Source organism: Arvicanthis niloticus (genome assembly GCF_011762505.2).
Source record: "Arvicanthis niloticus isolate mArvNil1 chromosome Y unlocalized genomic scaffold, mArvNil1.pat.X SUPER_Y_unloc_1, whole genome shotgun sequence".
Taxonomy (NCBI): Eukaryota; Metazoa; Chordata; class Mammalia; order Rodentia; family Muridae; genus Arvicanthis; species Arvicanthis niloticus.
Genome location: NW_023044978.1, coordinates 379,044 through 396,414, shown reverse-complemented (window position 1 = coordinate 396,414; position 17,371 = coordinate 379,044). Strand labels below are relative to the sequence as shown.

At 34.6% G+C, this 17,371-nt stretch overlaps 1 protein-coding gene across 1 annotated transcript in view; it reads left to right on the top strand.

Moving 5' to 3' along the window:
- LOC117695963 (ubiquitin carboxyl-terminal hydrolase 9Y) overlaps window positions 1–17,371 on the top strand; it is a 152,662-nt gene that overhangs the window by 25,095 nt on the left and 110,196 nt on the right. The window contains exons 10-12 of the mRNA XM_076706136.1: window positions 344–479; window positions 2,011–2,163; window positions 11,115–11,219. Coding sequence (XP_076562251.1) covers window positions 344–479; window positions 2,011–2,163; window positions 11,115–11,219 — 394 coding nt within the window. The remainder of the gene's footprint in view (window positions 1–343; window positions 480–2,010; window positions 2,164–11,114; window positions 11,220–17,371) is intronic.

Sequence of the window (17,371 nt, the reverse complement as noted above, 5' to 3'; positions counted from 1 at the left end):
TCTGCCTTGAGTTACTGTTACTGCAGATTTTTGTTTTGTATGTTTTGGGACTTCATATTGAACCTAGGGCTTTGTATGGTGGGCAATTATTTTACCAGTGCTGTATGTCTACCCTTTAAAGATTTTTTTTGTATTTGGTTTTACTTAGATGTTTTGTTTGTTTTGAGGGCCTGAGACAAAGTCTATGCTAGCTATGAACTAATTGTAGAGCCCAGTCCTTTTAATTTGTGATACTCCTGGTTCAGTCTTCTGAGTTGCTTGTTTGATTGTTAGGCATATACCACCAAAACCCTGCTATTTATGTAAATGATTAAAAATCGTTTATTGGTTGCAATTTTTATAGATTGCTACAGATTTCTTCTTTTAACGGAAAGATGAATGCACTGAATGAAATTAACAAGGTACTATCAAATGTGTCATATTATACACATCGACATGGTAATTCTGAAGAAGAGTGGCTGACCGCTGAACAAATGGCCGTAAGCTCTTTTTTAAAAAAAATATGAACATATTATTTGTCTACTTACCTATTTATTCTGTAAGGGCATGGATTTATCTGGAAGGTATGAGGATAGTTTATGAGACTCAGTTCTGTCCTTGAGCATTTGAGACATAATCACAAAACTTGGCAGCAACCCTATTTATCAACTACTTCTACAGCAAAAGAAAAAACAGAACACACTGTATTTTCAATAGACTCTAGTTTGGTTTTTAACTGTCACAGATATTTGTAACTAATTTTGAGAGAGCACACACCATGGGCAACAGACACACAAATGATGTACAAACATATACAGGCAATATATAGTGTGTGTATGGGTGCGTGTGTATGTGTGTGTGTATATATACACATATATATACATATATATGTATATATATTTACTTTTGTGTATATGTGTATATATATATACACACACACACACACACATATACAATTAAAAGTAAAATCTGAAAATTAAAACCACTGAACTTTTTTAAATCATAAGAAACAAGGAATAGGGAAGAAGTGTTAAGTAACTTATTGTGTCTTTTGTAAACATTACTCTAAATATAGGTAACTTGCTTGTTTAAAAGGTGATCTTTTAAATGGTTGACTTTCTGTGCAATCAGTTCTCAAATATTTTGGTTTTGAAGTGAATATATATATAATGCCTTAACATAGATTTTTGTGCAAATATTAAATGGCACATTTGTGAAGAATAATCACTGACTTATAAGAGTCTTAATTACCAAAATGTGACAAAAACTTGAGGCTTTTTTTACTGATGTAAAATGACAAAGACTTTAACTAAATATTGAAATTCAGATTTTACATATACCTGCAAAGTATCTTCTTTGTAGCATGTCATGTAGAGTCACACATAGTGTTCACAAACTAAAATAGCACTTCTCTGCAGATATACAAGAGTAAGATTTTTTTTAATATGGGAAAATTTTTTATTCATTATTTTATTTGTTTATATTTTAAATGTTCCTCTTCCTGGTTTCCCCTCTATAAGCCCACTATCCCATCCCCATCCCACCCACCCCTACCTCTATGAGGGAGCTCACACACACACACTCACCCACTCCCATGTCACCATCCCTCTATGCAGGAGCATCAAGTAAGAAGAAGTATTTTTAAAATTATAAATCAATGTGATATTTTAAGAATATTTGAATACATTTTCCCAAAGAATATTCTAAGACACTGAAATATAAATGTCATTGTTTTTACATATCATTACTAATATGTAGCACATATATTAGAAGTTTCTCTACATGTCAGAAATAAAATACTACATGTCAGAAATAAGATACTAATTACACATTTAAGCAGCAGTTCTCTTTATATTGGTTGCATTTTATATATAATTTAATTCTTTAAAATTATTTGTTGCAATATATAATACATGCATTACACACATTAATTTTACTTCTTATTTTTAAGTCTTAACTATTTTTATTTTGCTTTTGGAAAAATTTTCAGTTTCTACAACTAAACAAATATTTATGCTATGTTAAATTTAGGAGTGGATACAACAAAACAATATCTTATCCATAGTCTTGCAAGATAGCCTACATCAACCACAGTATGTGGAAAAGCTAGAGAAGATTCTTCGTTTTGTAATTAAAGAAAAGGCTCTGACTTTACAGGATCTTAATAATATCTGGGCAGCACAGGTAAGTAATTTTCTTAAGATAGTAAAAACATTAATGAAATTTAGGGTTTTTTTTTTAGCTTTTTTGGATATTTTATTTACATTTCAGATATCTTCCCCTCTCCCCATTTCCTCTCCCTAGAACCCTCTATCCCATCCTCCCTTCTCCTTTATGCTTTTATACTATGATTACATGCATGTATTAAAGGTCAGTTCTAGGTTGAGTGACTAGCAATATAATAGATGCAGATAGTCAAGGAACAAGCAATACAATAAACACAAATAGTCAAAGAAAAAGCAAGGCATTAAACCCAATTATGTGAACATTCCTGTGATCACTGTTTCTAAGGGCTTATCAGGATAACCAAAGTATCTGAACCTACTTCCCTGTACTAGCCCAAAGGCATTTTTATGTCTGAAGCCTACTATTGAGAATCCTGTCTGAAATTACTTCTTTGTTCTAGCCTAATATTTAGGTTCCTGCCTGAGGTTAATACTTTGTTCTAGCCTAAGATTTAGATTCCTACATGAAATTACTTCTTTGTCCTACCCTAATGTCAGATTCCTGCTTGAAGCCTACTTCCTTGTCCTTGGCCAATGTCATATTCCTGCCAAGCAGCCCATTTCCTTGTCCTTGGCCCATGTTAGGTTCTTGCCAAGCATCCCCAAAGGCTCTCTGCCTCTCCTACTTTTTCGATTCTTATTAGTTCTAGTATCTAGAGTATCTAGTATCTAGTATCTAGTATCTAGTATCTAGTATCTAGACAGTGCTAGTCATTATAATTAGGAAGAAGTTTAATGACACATGCAGTGTATTTGGCATAATTCTAACACCTCTCAGGATGTTTTAACAATACTTAGTGAGCTTATGAAATTAAAGAATGCTGCTCTACTGAGCATTGATGCTATAGATACTGCAAATAAAATTACCTATGGCCTGAGGTCAGTATTTCTTTTTGGTCAGTCTTCAAAAATGGCATATATAGTTTGATCATACTAGCCCTTTTTGTCCTGGGAATACTTTTATTCCTGCCCATTGTGTTAAAGCTTTTCTTCAACAACATCAACATGTTGGCAGCCAAAGTACATGGCTTGAACCTGATAATGGACTCCCATACAGAGTTATTAAATTAACAGTCTAGCAAGCCAAGGACAGGTAAGATTCTGCACAGATCCTTACTAACCTAAGACAGAAATGCATTGCTTTTGATAATGCATATTTCATGATGGGAAAAAGGCATTCTTGTCAGAATGACCTAAGACAGGCTCAGTCTTGTTAATGAAATTTTAGTTTTATGTAATGACTTGAAAATCATGAGAATTTCAGTAAGCTAATTATATGTGTATACACACACATATAAATTTTTAAGAAACAAAGATATCCATTATATTTATGTAATGAAGTTTGTAGGTGATCATATATTCCAAAAGTCATCTAATGAAACAATTATTGAAAGAATAGCTACTGAAGTACTATAATTTAACAATTGTAGGCATTTTCTCATTTTACAATCTATAAAGAAAAAGAAAAAATTTAAAGGAAGTTATTATATTACTTAAAAAGTTATGATTATTATGGCAGATTGTAATTTCTCATAACAATAATAATAAATAGCCTTAGTATTAGAAAATAATGTGTGTCATTTTAATGGTAGTTTTTCATTCATAGCATGAGCAGTATTACTTCTATTACATATAAATTACAAAGCTGTTTTGTAGGTTTTTTCTTTATTACTAGGTTAAAATTTTCCTCCTTTGCTATATTTTGATCATGTTCTTTACTATATCCCAATTCTTTCTATTTCTTTTCTGCACAACTTCATTTTCTATCTTGAAAAAAAGAAATAGAAAAATATAAAGACACAAAAGTGATAAAGACAAAAAATTCAAAAAAACACAAAAAATGCTATCAGTTTTGTGGGGTCATATATTCCTGGGCATTGGTATAGAATGAGAGTGATAGATTCAGTGTCACTCCATTTAAGACAGCCAGTTTGTCTTTCCCAGCAAGTATCAGTTGCAAATATCTCTTTGCCTAAGGGTGGGTCTTTGTTTCCTCTTTTTTTCTGGGATGACAGTTTTTTTGACTTGAACTTTTGTGTGTATTGTGTCCTATAGCAGTCTCCGAATTTATATGAGTGTCAGCTCTTGGTTTATCTAGATGTTGTTTCCTTGGACTCACCTACCACCTTTGGATCTTAAAATCTTTCTGTATTAAAGACATCTCATTTAGGAATGGGTGCTATAGAGTTTCTGACAGTGCACATTGTCCTATAGAAAGTCTCTATTTTGACAAGTAACTTCTCTGAAGGGAGTTACAAGACACTCTATTTTAATATAAGTATGTCAATAGGAGTAATGTCATTGCGAGGTTCATTTAGCAGAAGACTAGGAGTAAATTTTCCTCTCTCTATCAAGGTTCAGATTCTTGGCCTTTTATCACTAACTCTAATCAAAAGGTGGGTATTCCATAACATTTATGACAGTATTATACAAGTATATCTTACAAGCATATTGCTGTTGTCAGTCTTAAGAGTTTATAGATGGGTGATATTTATGGTTACTTTTATCTTCTGATAGCAAGGATAGTATGTGCAATTACCATGAACATTAATAAGTATTAATGAACCTTCCAGTTGGGCACTAGCTCAATTTCTATATGTTCTATGTCATAAATGATTTGTGTCTGCAGCAGTTTGTCATGGTAAGTGGGTAATCCCTGGGACTTCATTGGCCAACAACTCAAGAAGATATAAACTATTCCTGGTACTATTGGCATACAGTATCATGGCATTTTCTTTGTTACATGTTAACTTCATTTAGATTCGCTATAGGTATTTATATGTCTATTCACACATATATACATAGTATATAGTATAATAGTGTAGAAACAGTATATATAATCAGAATAGTCTAATAAAACTGTTACAAAATGTCCTAACATACTGGTTTGGGCCTTCCTTTTGTTTAGCTTCTTAGGGTCTGTGGAGTGTGTCATGGGTATCCTGTATTTTTGGCTAATACCCACTTATTAGTGAATACATTCTATGCATATACCTATGTCAGAATTTTCATGGCTGTAACATTGAATCTGTAAAATGGGCATTTTCACTATGTTAATTTTACTGATTGATGAGCATGAGAAATCTTTCCATCTTCTGATATCTTCTTCAACTTCTTTCTTCAGGGACTTGAAGTTTTTGTGATATAGGTCTTTATCTTTCCTGGTTAAGAGTTACACCAAGATAGTTTATATTATTTATGGCTGTTGTAAAGAATGTTTCCTTAAATTCATTCTCAGTCCATTTATAATTTTTAAAAGGAGAGCTACTGATTTCTTTGAGATAATTTTTATATTTACTTACATACATCCCAAATGCTGCCCTCCCTCCTGGTCACCCCTCACAGAGTTCTTCCCCTCATCCTCCCTATTGTTTGCCTCTGAGGCCGTGCCCCCCATATCCTCCTATCCTAGTGCATCAAGTCTCTGAAGGATTAGGCACATCCTTTCCCACTGAGGCTAGAGAATACAGCCTTCTACCTATTTGCCAGACCAGCCCATGTATACTCTTTGGTTGGTGGTTTAGTCTCTGGGAGCTCACAGGGACCAGGTTAGTTGATACCATTGGTATTCTTGTCGGGCAGCAATCCTCTTCAGAGCCTTCAGTCCTTCCTCTAACACTTCCATAGTGGTCCTAGTGTTGCTGTTCTTTGAGAGGAGCCATATTTTCTTTGCCCTTTACACTGGGATCTAGCTATATGGAGTTAAGATGTTTAATTGTGTTTTCAGAGTAGAGAGCTAGTATTATCTTTATTGTGTCAATATTCTGTTGTTGGATTTCGCTCCAATCTGTTAGTTCACCAGAATAATGATACCCGGTTCTCTATCTTGTTTTAATTCTGTTTTAGGATTCAGTTGTGAATTTCTGATGGGAGTGTTGGATTCAGACTCCCAACAGTCCTAGATTGCTGTTCTGAGTTGGATGGATGATTAGATTAGTTGGTTTGTTAATGTTTTGTTTTTTGAATACTTTATATATTTTGGATATTAGCCTTCTGTCCGATGTAGAGTTGGTGAACACATTTTCTCATTCTGTAGACTGCTGTTTTATCCTATTGGCAATGTCCTTTGCCATACAGAATCTTTTCAGTTTCATGAGGTCCCATTTATTGATTTTTGTTCTTAGTGACTGTGTGCTATTGGTGTTCTGTTCAGGAAGTTGTCTTCTGTAACAATGTGTTCAAGGCTATTATTCTCCACTTTCTCTTCTATTAGGTTCAGTGGCTTTATGTTGAGGTTTTGTGACCCTTTGAACTTGTTAGGTGCAGAATGAAAAGATCTAGTTTTACTTGCATTCTTCTACATACATTTTATTAGGCCAGCTTTTGTTGAAATACTTTTTTTCCATTGTTACCTCTGGCTTCTTTATGAAAGTCAGGTGTTCAAAGATGTGTGGATTAATCTAGGTATTTGATTTGATCGATAGGTATTTATATCTATACATGTACATATAATACACATACATATACACATACACTTATATATTATACGAACACCAATAGGTATTAATTGCTACATCTCTATAGTACAGCTTAAAATTAGGAATGGTAATACCTCTGTAAGTTCATTTACTGTACTGGAATGTTTCAGCTATTCTCTTTTTTGTTTTTCTGCATAAAGTTGGGTATTGTTCTTTAAAGGTTTGTAAAGAATTGTGTTGAAATTTTGAGGCGGGTTGTGTTGAATCTGTATATTTCTTTTGGTACAATGGCCATTTTAACTTTGTTAATACTACTAGTTCATGAGTGTGGGAGATCTTTCCATCTCCTGATATCTTCCTCAGTTTTCTTTTTCAGAGAGTTGAAGTTCTTGCCATACAGGTCTTTTATTTGTTCGTTAGAATTTCACCAAGATATTTTAGATCATTTGTTGGTATTGTGAAGGGTGTTATTTCCCTGATTTCTTTATCAGCTTCTTTATCATTTGTGTATAGGAGGGCTACTAATTTTTTTTAGCTAATCTGTATCCAGCAGTTTCACTTAAGTTGTTTATCAGCTATAGGAGTTCCCTAGTAGAATTTTTGTGGTGGTTTATGTATACTGTCATCATCTGCAAATAGAGATACTTAGACTTTTTTCCTTTCCCATTGAATCCCCTTGATCTCCTTCAGTTGTCCCTTAGAGTCTGCAGGACTTCTATCCAGGCCCTTGTGGCTTTTAGAGCCTCCAGGAAGTTGTATGTAAATCTAATTAAGTGTATTTAATATTAATTATCCCTTTTCAATACAGCTTTTAATATTCTTTGTACATTCTGTATGTTTACTGTTTTGATTATTATGTGGTGAAGGCCTAATTTTTTGGTCCAGTCTAGTTAGCATTCTGTATACTTCTTGTCTTTAGCTTTGGAAAATTTCTTCTATGACTTTGTTAAATATATTTCCTGGGCCTTTGATCTGGGATTCCTATTATGTTTTGGTATTTTTGTAGTGTTTCAGAATTTTGGAATGTTTTGTGTCAGGAATATTTTAGATTTAACATTTTCTTTGATGTACATGTTTATTTCTTCTATTGTATTTTCAATGCCTAAGATTCTCTCTTTAATCTCTCGTATTCTGGTGGTGATGTTTGCTTCTGTAGTTTCTCTTCACTTACCTAGATTTTCCATTTTCAGAATTGGTTCTATTTTTATTTTCAAGTTTTTGGTTTTTCTTGGCCTTTTTATGGGACATACTCATTTAACATTTACTCTATTTTTTCCTTCTGTCATATCTGGGATTTTTTTAAAGATTTATTTATTTTATGTATATGAGTGTTCTATCTGCATGTATACCTGCATTCCACAAGAGGGCTTCAGATCCCAGTCCAGATGGTTGAGAGGCCCCGTGTGGTTTCTAGGAATTGAACTCAGGATCTCTGGAAGAGCCATCAGTGCTCTTAACCACTGACCCATCTCTCTAGTCCTTGTCCCGGATTTCTTTAAGGGACTGACTCATTTCCTTTTAAGGGCCTCTATCATCGTCATAAAGTTGGCTTTATGGTCATTTTCTTGTGCTTCAGCTGTTATGGAATATTCAAAGCTAGCTGTACTGAAAGAGCTGGGCTCTATTGGAATTGGCATGGCTGTTGATTGTTATAAAAGTATTATTTATTCTCTTAGGTTTGTGGTCATTATAGGTCTATATAGTGATTTCAGAGTTGGTATTTTTTTGGATGGGTTCTTTTCTTTTCTGGTCTTCTTGCTAGAGTGTCTCATGGTTGAGTAAGAAGGTTATCTGACTTGAGTTGTGATACCCTGATAGTGGATGAGGAGCTTAAGATAGGTTGCATGGACACTAAGGGATGTGGGTAGCAGCATCTTTTGGGGGGTTCTGACTGCTGTCTTAGCTCTAGTGGACTAGGGTACTTTCTCTGGTGGAGCAGGGGATTTCTGCTAGAGATGTGAGCTGAAATATGGTGATAGGAGAGGAAGGTACACTGGGCAAGCACTGAGGGAGAGTTAGAAGTCGGTGTTGGGATAGAACCATACCTGGGATTCTGTTAGTTGCCTCTGATAAGACAGGGGTCTGTAATATGGTGATAAGAATAGGAGAGCTGGACAGGCACTGAAAATTGTTAGCAGTGAGGAGATAAGGTTCTTACCTGGAGTTCTGGGTACCACATGGTCTCTGTTTATCCATTCTTCTTTTGAGGGACATCTAAGGTTGTTTCTAGTTTCTGGCGATTATGATGGGAGCATCAGTGAACATGGTTGAACAGGTGTCTCTGTGCTAAGATGAAGCATCCTTTTAGTATCTATTCAAGGATGGTATAACTGGATCTTGAAGTGTATCTATTCCTCCTTTCTAAGGAACTATGATGGTTTGAATAGCTATGTCCTCATAGACTCTTGTTTTGAATGTTTGGGAGGTGTGGAATATGTGTGGCCTTGCTGGAGGAAGTGTGTCACTTTGGAGCTGAGGCTTTGAGGTCTTGCATACTTAAACTATGCCCACTGAGAAACACATCCAGTATCCCTTCTGCTGCCTTTGGATTAAGATGTAGACAGCTCCTGTAGCACCATGTCTGCATGAATGTCTCCATGCTTCTTGCCATCATGATATTGGACTAAACCTCTAAAACAATAAGCCAACCTCAATTAAATTTTTTCCCTTTATAAGAGTTGCCATGGTCATGGTTTCTCTTCACAGCTGTAAAACTCTAACTGACAGGAGCTGTCACACTGATTTCCATAGTGACTGTACAAGTTTGTCTATCCACAAGCAATGGATGAATATTTCTTTTATTCCACATCCTTGTTAGCATGAGTTGTCTCTTGTGGATTTTGGTCATAGTCATACTGTCTGGTGTAAGATGGAATCTCACAGTGATTTTTATTGGCATTTCCCTGATGACTAACATTGTTGAACATTTCTCAGCCTTTTCAGTTTCCTCTATTGAGAATTCTGTTTATATATTTTAATTCAGTCATTTGTCTGATTGAAATACAGTTTCTTGAGTCTTTCTATATTTTAAATATTGGCCTACTCATATGTGGAGTTGATGAAAAATCTTTTCTCAGCCTTTAGGCTGCAGCTTTGTTCAGATAACAGTGTTCTTTGGTATGCAGAAACTTCTTAGGTTTTTTGTTTGGTTGGTTTTTGGTTTGGGGTTTTTTGTTGTTGTTGTTGTTTTTGGTTGGTTGGTTGGTTGGTTGGTTGGTTGGTTGGTTGGTTGGTTGGGGGTTTTGGGTTTTTTTTTTATTTTTTGTTTTTTTTTTCAAGACAGGGTTTCTCTGTTTAGTCCTGGCTGTCCTGGACTCAGTCTGTAGACCAGGCTGGCCACGAACTCAGAAATCCACCTGCCTCTACCTCCCAAGTGCTGGGATTAAAGGCATGCACCACCACTGCCCGGCTAACTTCCTAGTTTTATAAGGTCTCCTATGAAACTTTGTTGATCTTAATATTGGTGTTATTGTTAAGATTATCTTTTTCTGTCAATAAGTTCAAAGCTGTTCCCCATTTTCTCTTCTATCAGTTTCCAAGTATCTGGTATTATGTTGAGGTCTTTGATCTATTTGGAATTGGGTGTGTGTAAGATGATAAATATTTGAATCTTTCTTGTACAATCATCCAATTTGACTAGCCTTTTAAGATATATTAAGAATTGTGCTGGAATCTTCATGCATTGAATCTGGTAAGATGCTTGATGCTTTTGGTAGGATTATTTTATGTTAGTCCTACAGATCCATGAGCATGGGAGATCTTTCCATTTTCTAATATCTTCAATTTATTTTTTCAATGACTTTAAGTTTTTAATCATACAAGATTCTTCACTTGCTTAGTAATAGGTAACTTCAAAATCTTTTGTGGCTATTCTAGAGGGTTTTGATAACGTAATTTCTTTCTCAGACTGCTTGCCATTTGTATAGATAAGGAAAGAGTGGACAAACTTGACTTATTCCTGATTTTATTGGAATAGCTTCAAGTTTTTCTCTGTTTAAGTTGATGTTGGCTATAGGTTCACTATAATCTGCCTTTATTATGTTCAGGTATCCTTTATTATGTTGAAGTATCCCCAATTTCTCCAGAACTTTTGTTATGAAAGGGTGTTGGATTTTGTCAATTTTTTTCTTAATCTAATGAGGTCATGTATCTTTTCTTTCAGTTCATTTATATGATATATTACATTTAATCAGTTTATGTGTGTTAAGACATCCCTGCTTCTCTAGGATGAAGCCTACTTGATCCTGGGGTTGATCTTTTGAACACTTGATTTCTAATTTTGTAACATTGTACTATTCTTTTATACTAAATTAATTTTTTAAATTTTATTGGTATTTTACTATTTTAATATCAATTCCATGAGTCTTTTAAAAGACAAAAATCCAAGGTATTTTAGTTTTAAGCTGAGAGTTATATTTGCACTTTTAGGTGGAAAGGTAATTAAGGATTTTTGTTGCAGTGATTTTAATTATTACTTTATTTTTTTCAATAGGCTGGAAAACATGAAGCTATTGTGAAGAATGTACATGATTTACTTGCAAAATTGGCTTGGGACTTTTCTCCTGAACAACTTGATCATCTTTTTGATTGCTTTAAGGTAAAAATCCAAATAATGTATTATCATTATTTAATTAGTTATTTTGGCATGCCTTGAAAAAAATCAATAGCTCATATATTAATTATAATTTTCTCTTATACTCAGAATTTAAAATTGTTTTATGTAATAATTGAGGTCATACCTTAGCAAATTTAACCATTTTTACCCTATATAGTTCTTTATTTTATTGCTTTCCAGAAATTATTATTTTGATGTAGAATTAAATAACCTATGTAAAAAGAAGGCTTGGATAGAAGAAGAAAATACCAAACTGCTCTGGTAAAGGCATATAAAAATGCTATTCTGTACATAGTCCAAGAATCTATAATATTGTATCCCCATTGGTGTTGATGGAACTATTTTAAATATTGTGGCATACATCTTTTTCTGTGTGTTGTTTGGTTGGAGAATTTAGGAGTCAAAAGTTAAAACCCTGTGACAGTAGTAATGTACTAATATGCTACTTATCATTGGCCTTAGCAATATAAGATTTCCTTAAAATGAATTTTTGGTCGGATCTTTACTAGTCACTGACAATGGTATAAAATATTTGTTTGATATTTGCCATTAATATTTGAATAATTAAATTTAATGTCCCAGTAGCTGTTTTGCTGGCTTATCCTGGAGAAATTCATGGGAATATTTATCATGAAACATAATTAACATTTTAGCATCAATACTTGCTAAATTAAATGTCTGTGAATTGTAAAAGGATATAGTGGAAGATACCTTCATTTTGTAGCAAAAATTAATGTATTTGAACAATTTTATATATAGATGAATCTGTCTAATGTAGAAAAACCCTGAGGAAAAGGAAGTGATATCCTAAAATAATTAAGCTGTTTCATATTTTGTAAATACTTGCTGTTAGTCTAGCAATTGTCTCATTTTTTAACTGAATTCTGTTCTCTAAAGTGGTGTATTTTGAATACTCCTATTCAGACATACTATATTTTAATTAATTACAAAAATTTGAAACTTTAGTCAGTGATAATTTTTCTTTGTTTTTATATATTTATCTTTTGTAGTATTAGAGTTATCCTCTGTACCTTGCCCTCCTAGTTTATGAATATTTTCAAAATATAAGTACTAATTCTTTTTCAGACGCTCTAGATACCATAGTAAGTTTACCTGGCTTTCTTGCAAGTGTTTGTACCACTCTTTCCATCTCTTTGGCTATTGAAAAATCTGTTCAGGTCATCTTGATTTTATTTTTGTTGGCCACATGCATCTAAGAATTTGGTAATTTGTTCTATTTTTTTTCAGATGTTTTATAATATAGGTTTTCACAGAGTTTCTTTATTATCTTCTAGATTTCATTAAATTTTTATTTCTCCTGGTTACTTTTGGCTGAAGGTTTACTAATAATTAGTTTTTCTCAAAGAACCAACTCTTCCCATCAATTGTTTGTCTTCTTTTTATGGCAGTCATTAATAGCTGCTGTGTTTTAAATTTTTCCTTTTTTCAAGATTTTGATTTTTATCTACTTTTTATTTCTGTAAAACTTTGATGTTAAGTTCTAAATTTTAAGTATACGCCTGTCTTTACTCTTTGTGTAAGGATCAAATATGTTCATTTTCAGTTTATTCTATGAATTTTTTTAGCTTAAATGATTTTTTCAGTGACCCCCCTTGACTATTTAAAAATATACTATTAAATGTCTACATTTCTGCAATTTCTCATCTTGATAGAGTTTTTGATCATTATTTTAGGATAATTGGGGGAAAATAGGCTGCTGATTATTTCTTCTTATGCTGTAGAAAACATAATTCCATGATTTCAATGAGCATATATTTCTACACCTTGAGTTTTGCATCTGAGCTCCTTTTCCTTCATTTATTCTTGGGCTTGATCTCTGTAACATGCACCAGCATTTTTGAAAGTTGTAGTCATGTTTATTTCTTCCTTTTTATTGATGCTTGAATTGTTTCCTTAAGCTTGTCTTCTCTCCTTGATGTTATTTTTCCTGCTTTTCACGTGTGTGTGTGTGTGTGTGTGTGTGTGTGTGTGTGTGTGTTTGTAATGTTGCCAACTTCTTTAAATTAACTATTTACATTTCAGATGTTGTCCCCCTCCCACAGTTTCTCATCCTATTCCATCTCTGAGAGGGTGTTCCCCCAGCTCTGGCACCCCCCTTCTATGGGCCTCACCACAGGATTAAGAACATCCTCTCCCATTGAGGCCAGACAAGACAGTCCTCTGCTGTATTTGTGCCAGGGAGGTCAGATTAGCCTTTGTATGCTTCCTGGTTGGTGTGTAAGTCTCTGGGAACTCCTAGAGGTCTAGTTAGTTCAGACTTCTGGTCTTCCCATCCACTTCAGCTCCTTCAATCCTTCTGCTAATTCCTAATAGGCACTCCTACTTCAGTCTAGTGGTTGGGTGTAAGTATTTGCACCTGTCTCAACTGTTGGTAGGGCCTTTCAGAGAATAGCCATGCTAGGCTCCTGTCTGCACGCACATCGTAGCACCAGTAATAGATCAAGCTTTGGTATCCTTCCCACCCACCACCACAAGATGGATCTCAAGTTGGGACATTCACTAGACCACCATTTCCCCAGTCTCTTCTCTATTTTTGTTTGTGCAGTAGTTTTAGACAGGAAAAATTCTGGGTCAGAAATTTTGACAGTGAGTTGGTAACCCTATCCCTCCACTTGGAGCCCTGTCTGTCTACTGGAGATGGACTCTTCTACTTTCTTCTCCCCACGGTTGGGCATTTTGGCTGTCATCCCCATTGAGTCCTGGTAGCCTCTTACATCCCAGGTTTCTATAGGGTCCCCCACCCAACCCCTCACTGCTACATATTGCCATTCATTCTTCTAACCTTCTGAGCTTCTCTCCTGCTCCCCACCCAACACCTGATCCTGCTCCACTTTTCCCCTCCCTATCCTCTTTCCCACCTATATACCTCCCTCCCTCTGCCTTCTGTTATTATTTTGTTCTCTCTTTTAAGTGGGATTGAAGCATCCTTCTTGCGCCTGCCTTCTTCCTAAGCTTCTTATGGTCTGTGGTTTTATATCCTGGGTACTTTTGACTAATATGCACTTCTCACTGAGTAGACACCATGCATGTTCTTTTGGGTCTGAGTTAGGCTCACTCAAGATGATATTTTGTAGTTCCATCCATTTCCCTGCAAAATTTATGATGTCCTCATTTTTAATAGCTGAATAATATTCTGTTGTGTAAAGGAACAACTTGTTTTGTGTCCACTTTTTTGGTTGAGGGACATCTGTGTTCTTTCCAACTCTGGCTTTACAAATAAGGATGCTATGAACATAGTGGAGCACATATGATAATGATGGTGCATCTTTTAGATATTTGCCCAGGAGTGGTATAGCTGGGTCTTCAGGTAGAACTATGTCCAATTTTTTGAGGAACCTTCAGATTGATATACAGAGTGGTTTTACCAGTTTGCAATCCCACCAGCAATGGAGAAGTGTTCCTCTTTCTTTACAACCTCACCAGCATCTACTATCACCTGAGGTTTTGATCTTAACCATTCTGATTGGTGTGAAGTAAAATCTCAGGGTCATTTTGATTAGCATTGCACTGATGACTAAAGAAGCTGAACATTTTTTAAAGTGCTTCTCTGCCAGCCAAGATTATTCTGTTGAGAATTTTCTGTTTAGCTCTGTACCTCATTTTTAATTGGATTATTTGGTTTTATGGAGGTTACGTTCTTGAGTTCTTTTTATATTTTGAAAATTAGTTCTTTATCAGACATTGGGGTAGTGGAGATCTTTTCACAATGTATGGTTTGCCATTTTTTCATATTTATGGTGTCCTTGGGCTTACAGAAGCTTTTTAGTGTCATGAGGTCCCATTTATCAATTTCTGATCTTAGAGCCTTAGCCACTGGTGTTCCGTTCAGGAAATTTTCCCACATGTCAATGAGTTGGAGGCTTTTTCCCACTTTTTCTTCAATTAGATTCAGTGATCTGGTTTTATGTTGAAGTCCTTGATCCACTTGGATATAAGCTTTGTGCAGGGTGATAATTATGGATCAATTTTCATTCTTCTACGTGCAAATTGTCAACTGATCCAGCACCATTTATTGAAGATGCTTTCTTTTTTCCACTGTATGGTCTTGGCTTCTTTGACAAAGACCAAGTGTCCATTAGTGTATGGGTTTATTTCTTGGTCTTCAATTCTATTCCATTGATCAACTGTCTGTCTCTGGACCAACACCACACATTTTTTTTTATCACTATTGCTTTGTAGTATAGCTTGAAGTCAGGGATGGTGATTCCCCCCAGAAGTTCATTTATTGTTGAGAATTATTTGGACTATAATGGGTTTTTTTGTTTTTCCACATGAAATTAAGACTTGCTCCTTCTATGTCTGTTAAGGAATTTTGTTGGAATTTTGATGCGATTGCATTGAATCTGTAGATAGCTTCTGATAAGATGGTCATTTTTACTATGTTAATTCTACCAATCCATGAGCATGGGAGATCTTTCTATCTTCAGAGGTATTCTTTAATTTCTTTCTTCAGGGACTTGAAGTTCTTGTCAGACAGATCTTTTACTTGTTTGATAAGAGTTACACTCACATGTCTTATTCTTGTGGCTATCATGAAGGGTGTTGTTTCCCTAATTTTTTTTATCCTGTTTGTCAGTTGTATAAAGAAAAGCTACTGTTTTGTTTGAGTTAATTTTATATACAAGCACCTTTATGAACATGTTTATCAGCTGTAGGAGTTCTTGTGGAATTTTTGGGGTTACTTACATATACTATCCTATCATCCACAAATAATGATACTTTGACTTCTTTCCAGTTTGTAACCCCTTGACCTCCTTTTGTTGTCTAATTGCTCTGCCTATAACTTCAAGTACTGGATATAGAGAGTGGGCAGCCTTGACCTGTCAGTAGCCATCATTTTTAATCATCTTTCTAATGTACCCATATTTGCCAAGTAGACTTCAAAATCTTCATCCTGTGACTCAGTTCTGTCTTCTTTGGATGTTGTTGATATTTCTGTTGGCCTTTTCATTTTTGCCCCCCAAATGGGTGTGTTATGTTTTACTCACCTATTATAATTCTTATTTCTTAAGGTTTTATTTTGGGTCTTTCTAATACAAAAAGTTTTAGTATAAATATTAAGTGTCATTGGTATAAGAAAATAGAATAAAAAATTCTGCGTTTGTTCTTTGATGACAGCTAAAACTGATTTACTGACTTCTGTTTCTGTACACTTACTTGCCTCTTTTTTCTGAAAAAGAACACAAACAGCAAGTTGTTTGCTAAAGATAAAATTGTTCTAACTAGAAACCTGCAATTTCAGTTTCTGTAAAACTGCAGAAAAAAATCATTTGGGGGGGAGAAATGCAACGGCTACTCTTAGGCAATATTCTGTGAGTGATCCAGATATGGAATATTTTGAATCTGGTCTGTGCTTTTTAATGCAATAGCCAGAGGCTACAGCTATATTTTAATTAAAGAATTTTTTCTTTCATCTGCTATTTGCTGAGAATCTCTTGTTGGAGAAGTATGAGCCTCATAACAGTATTACCCTTTTTTTGACATTTCAAGCCCTTTATCACTTAAGTAAAAGTCAAACAATATAACACCCACTACAACAAACTAAGATCTTGATTATGATTATAAAGCGAAAAAAAAATGTCATGAAATGTAAAATATTCAAGGATGCTTAAAATTTATTGTAGAAGTAGAAATTCTAGTGTATGAAGAAAAAGGGCAGGCAATATAAGAAAAAAAGAAGGCATAAAAGACAATTTTTGAAGAGCAAATTTTTTTATTTTGTTTTGATTTTTTGAGATATGGTTTAACTATTTAGCCTAGAACTCATGCTCTAGACTAGGCTGGCCTCAAACTCATAGAAAATATTACTGTCTCTGGCATCTCCATGCTGGAGTTTAAGGTGCACACCCCAACTACCTAGTTGAAGAGCATATTTTAAATAGTCTCACAATGCTGAGGAAATGGCTCAGAATGTGTAAGTTTACATAACCCATGGGAAGATAGATGCTGTAGTTTATCTGTAATTTCTTTAATCTTCATGGGAGACAAAGACAGGAGAAACTTCTGAAGCCTATAGTCTGTGCCTGCTAGCTTGCCATACACAGTGGCAATCAATAAACAGTGGCAAACATCTTATGTATGTTAAGGGGTATAGAAATAAAATAAGTGCTTTT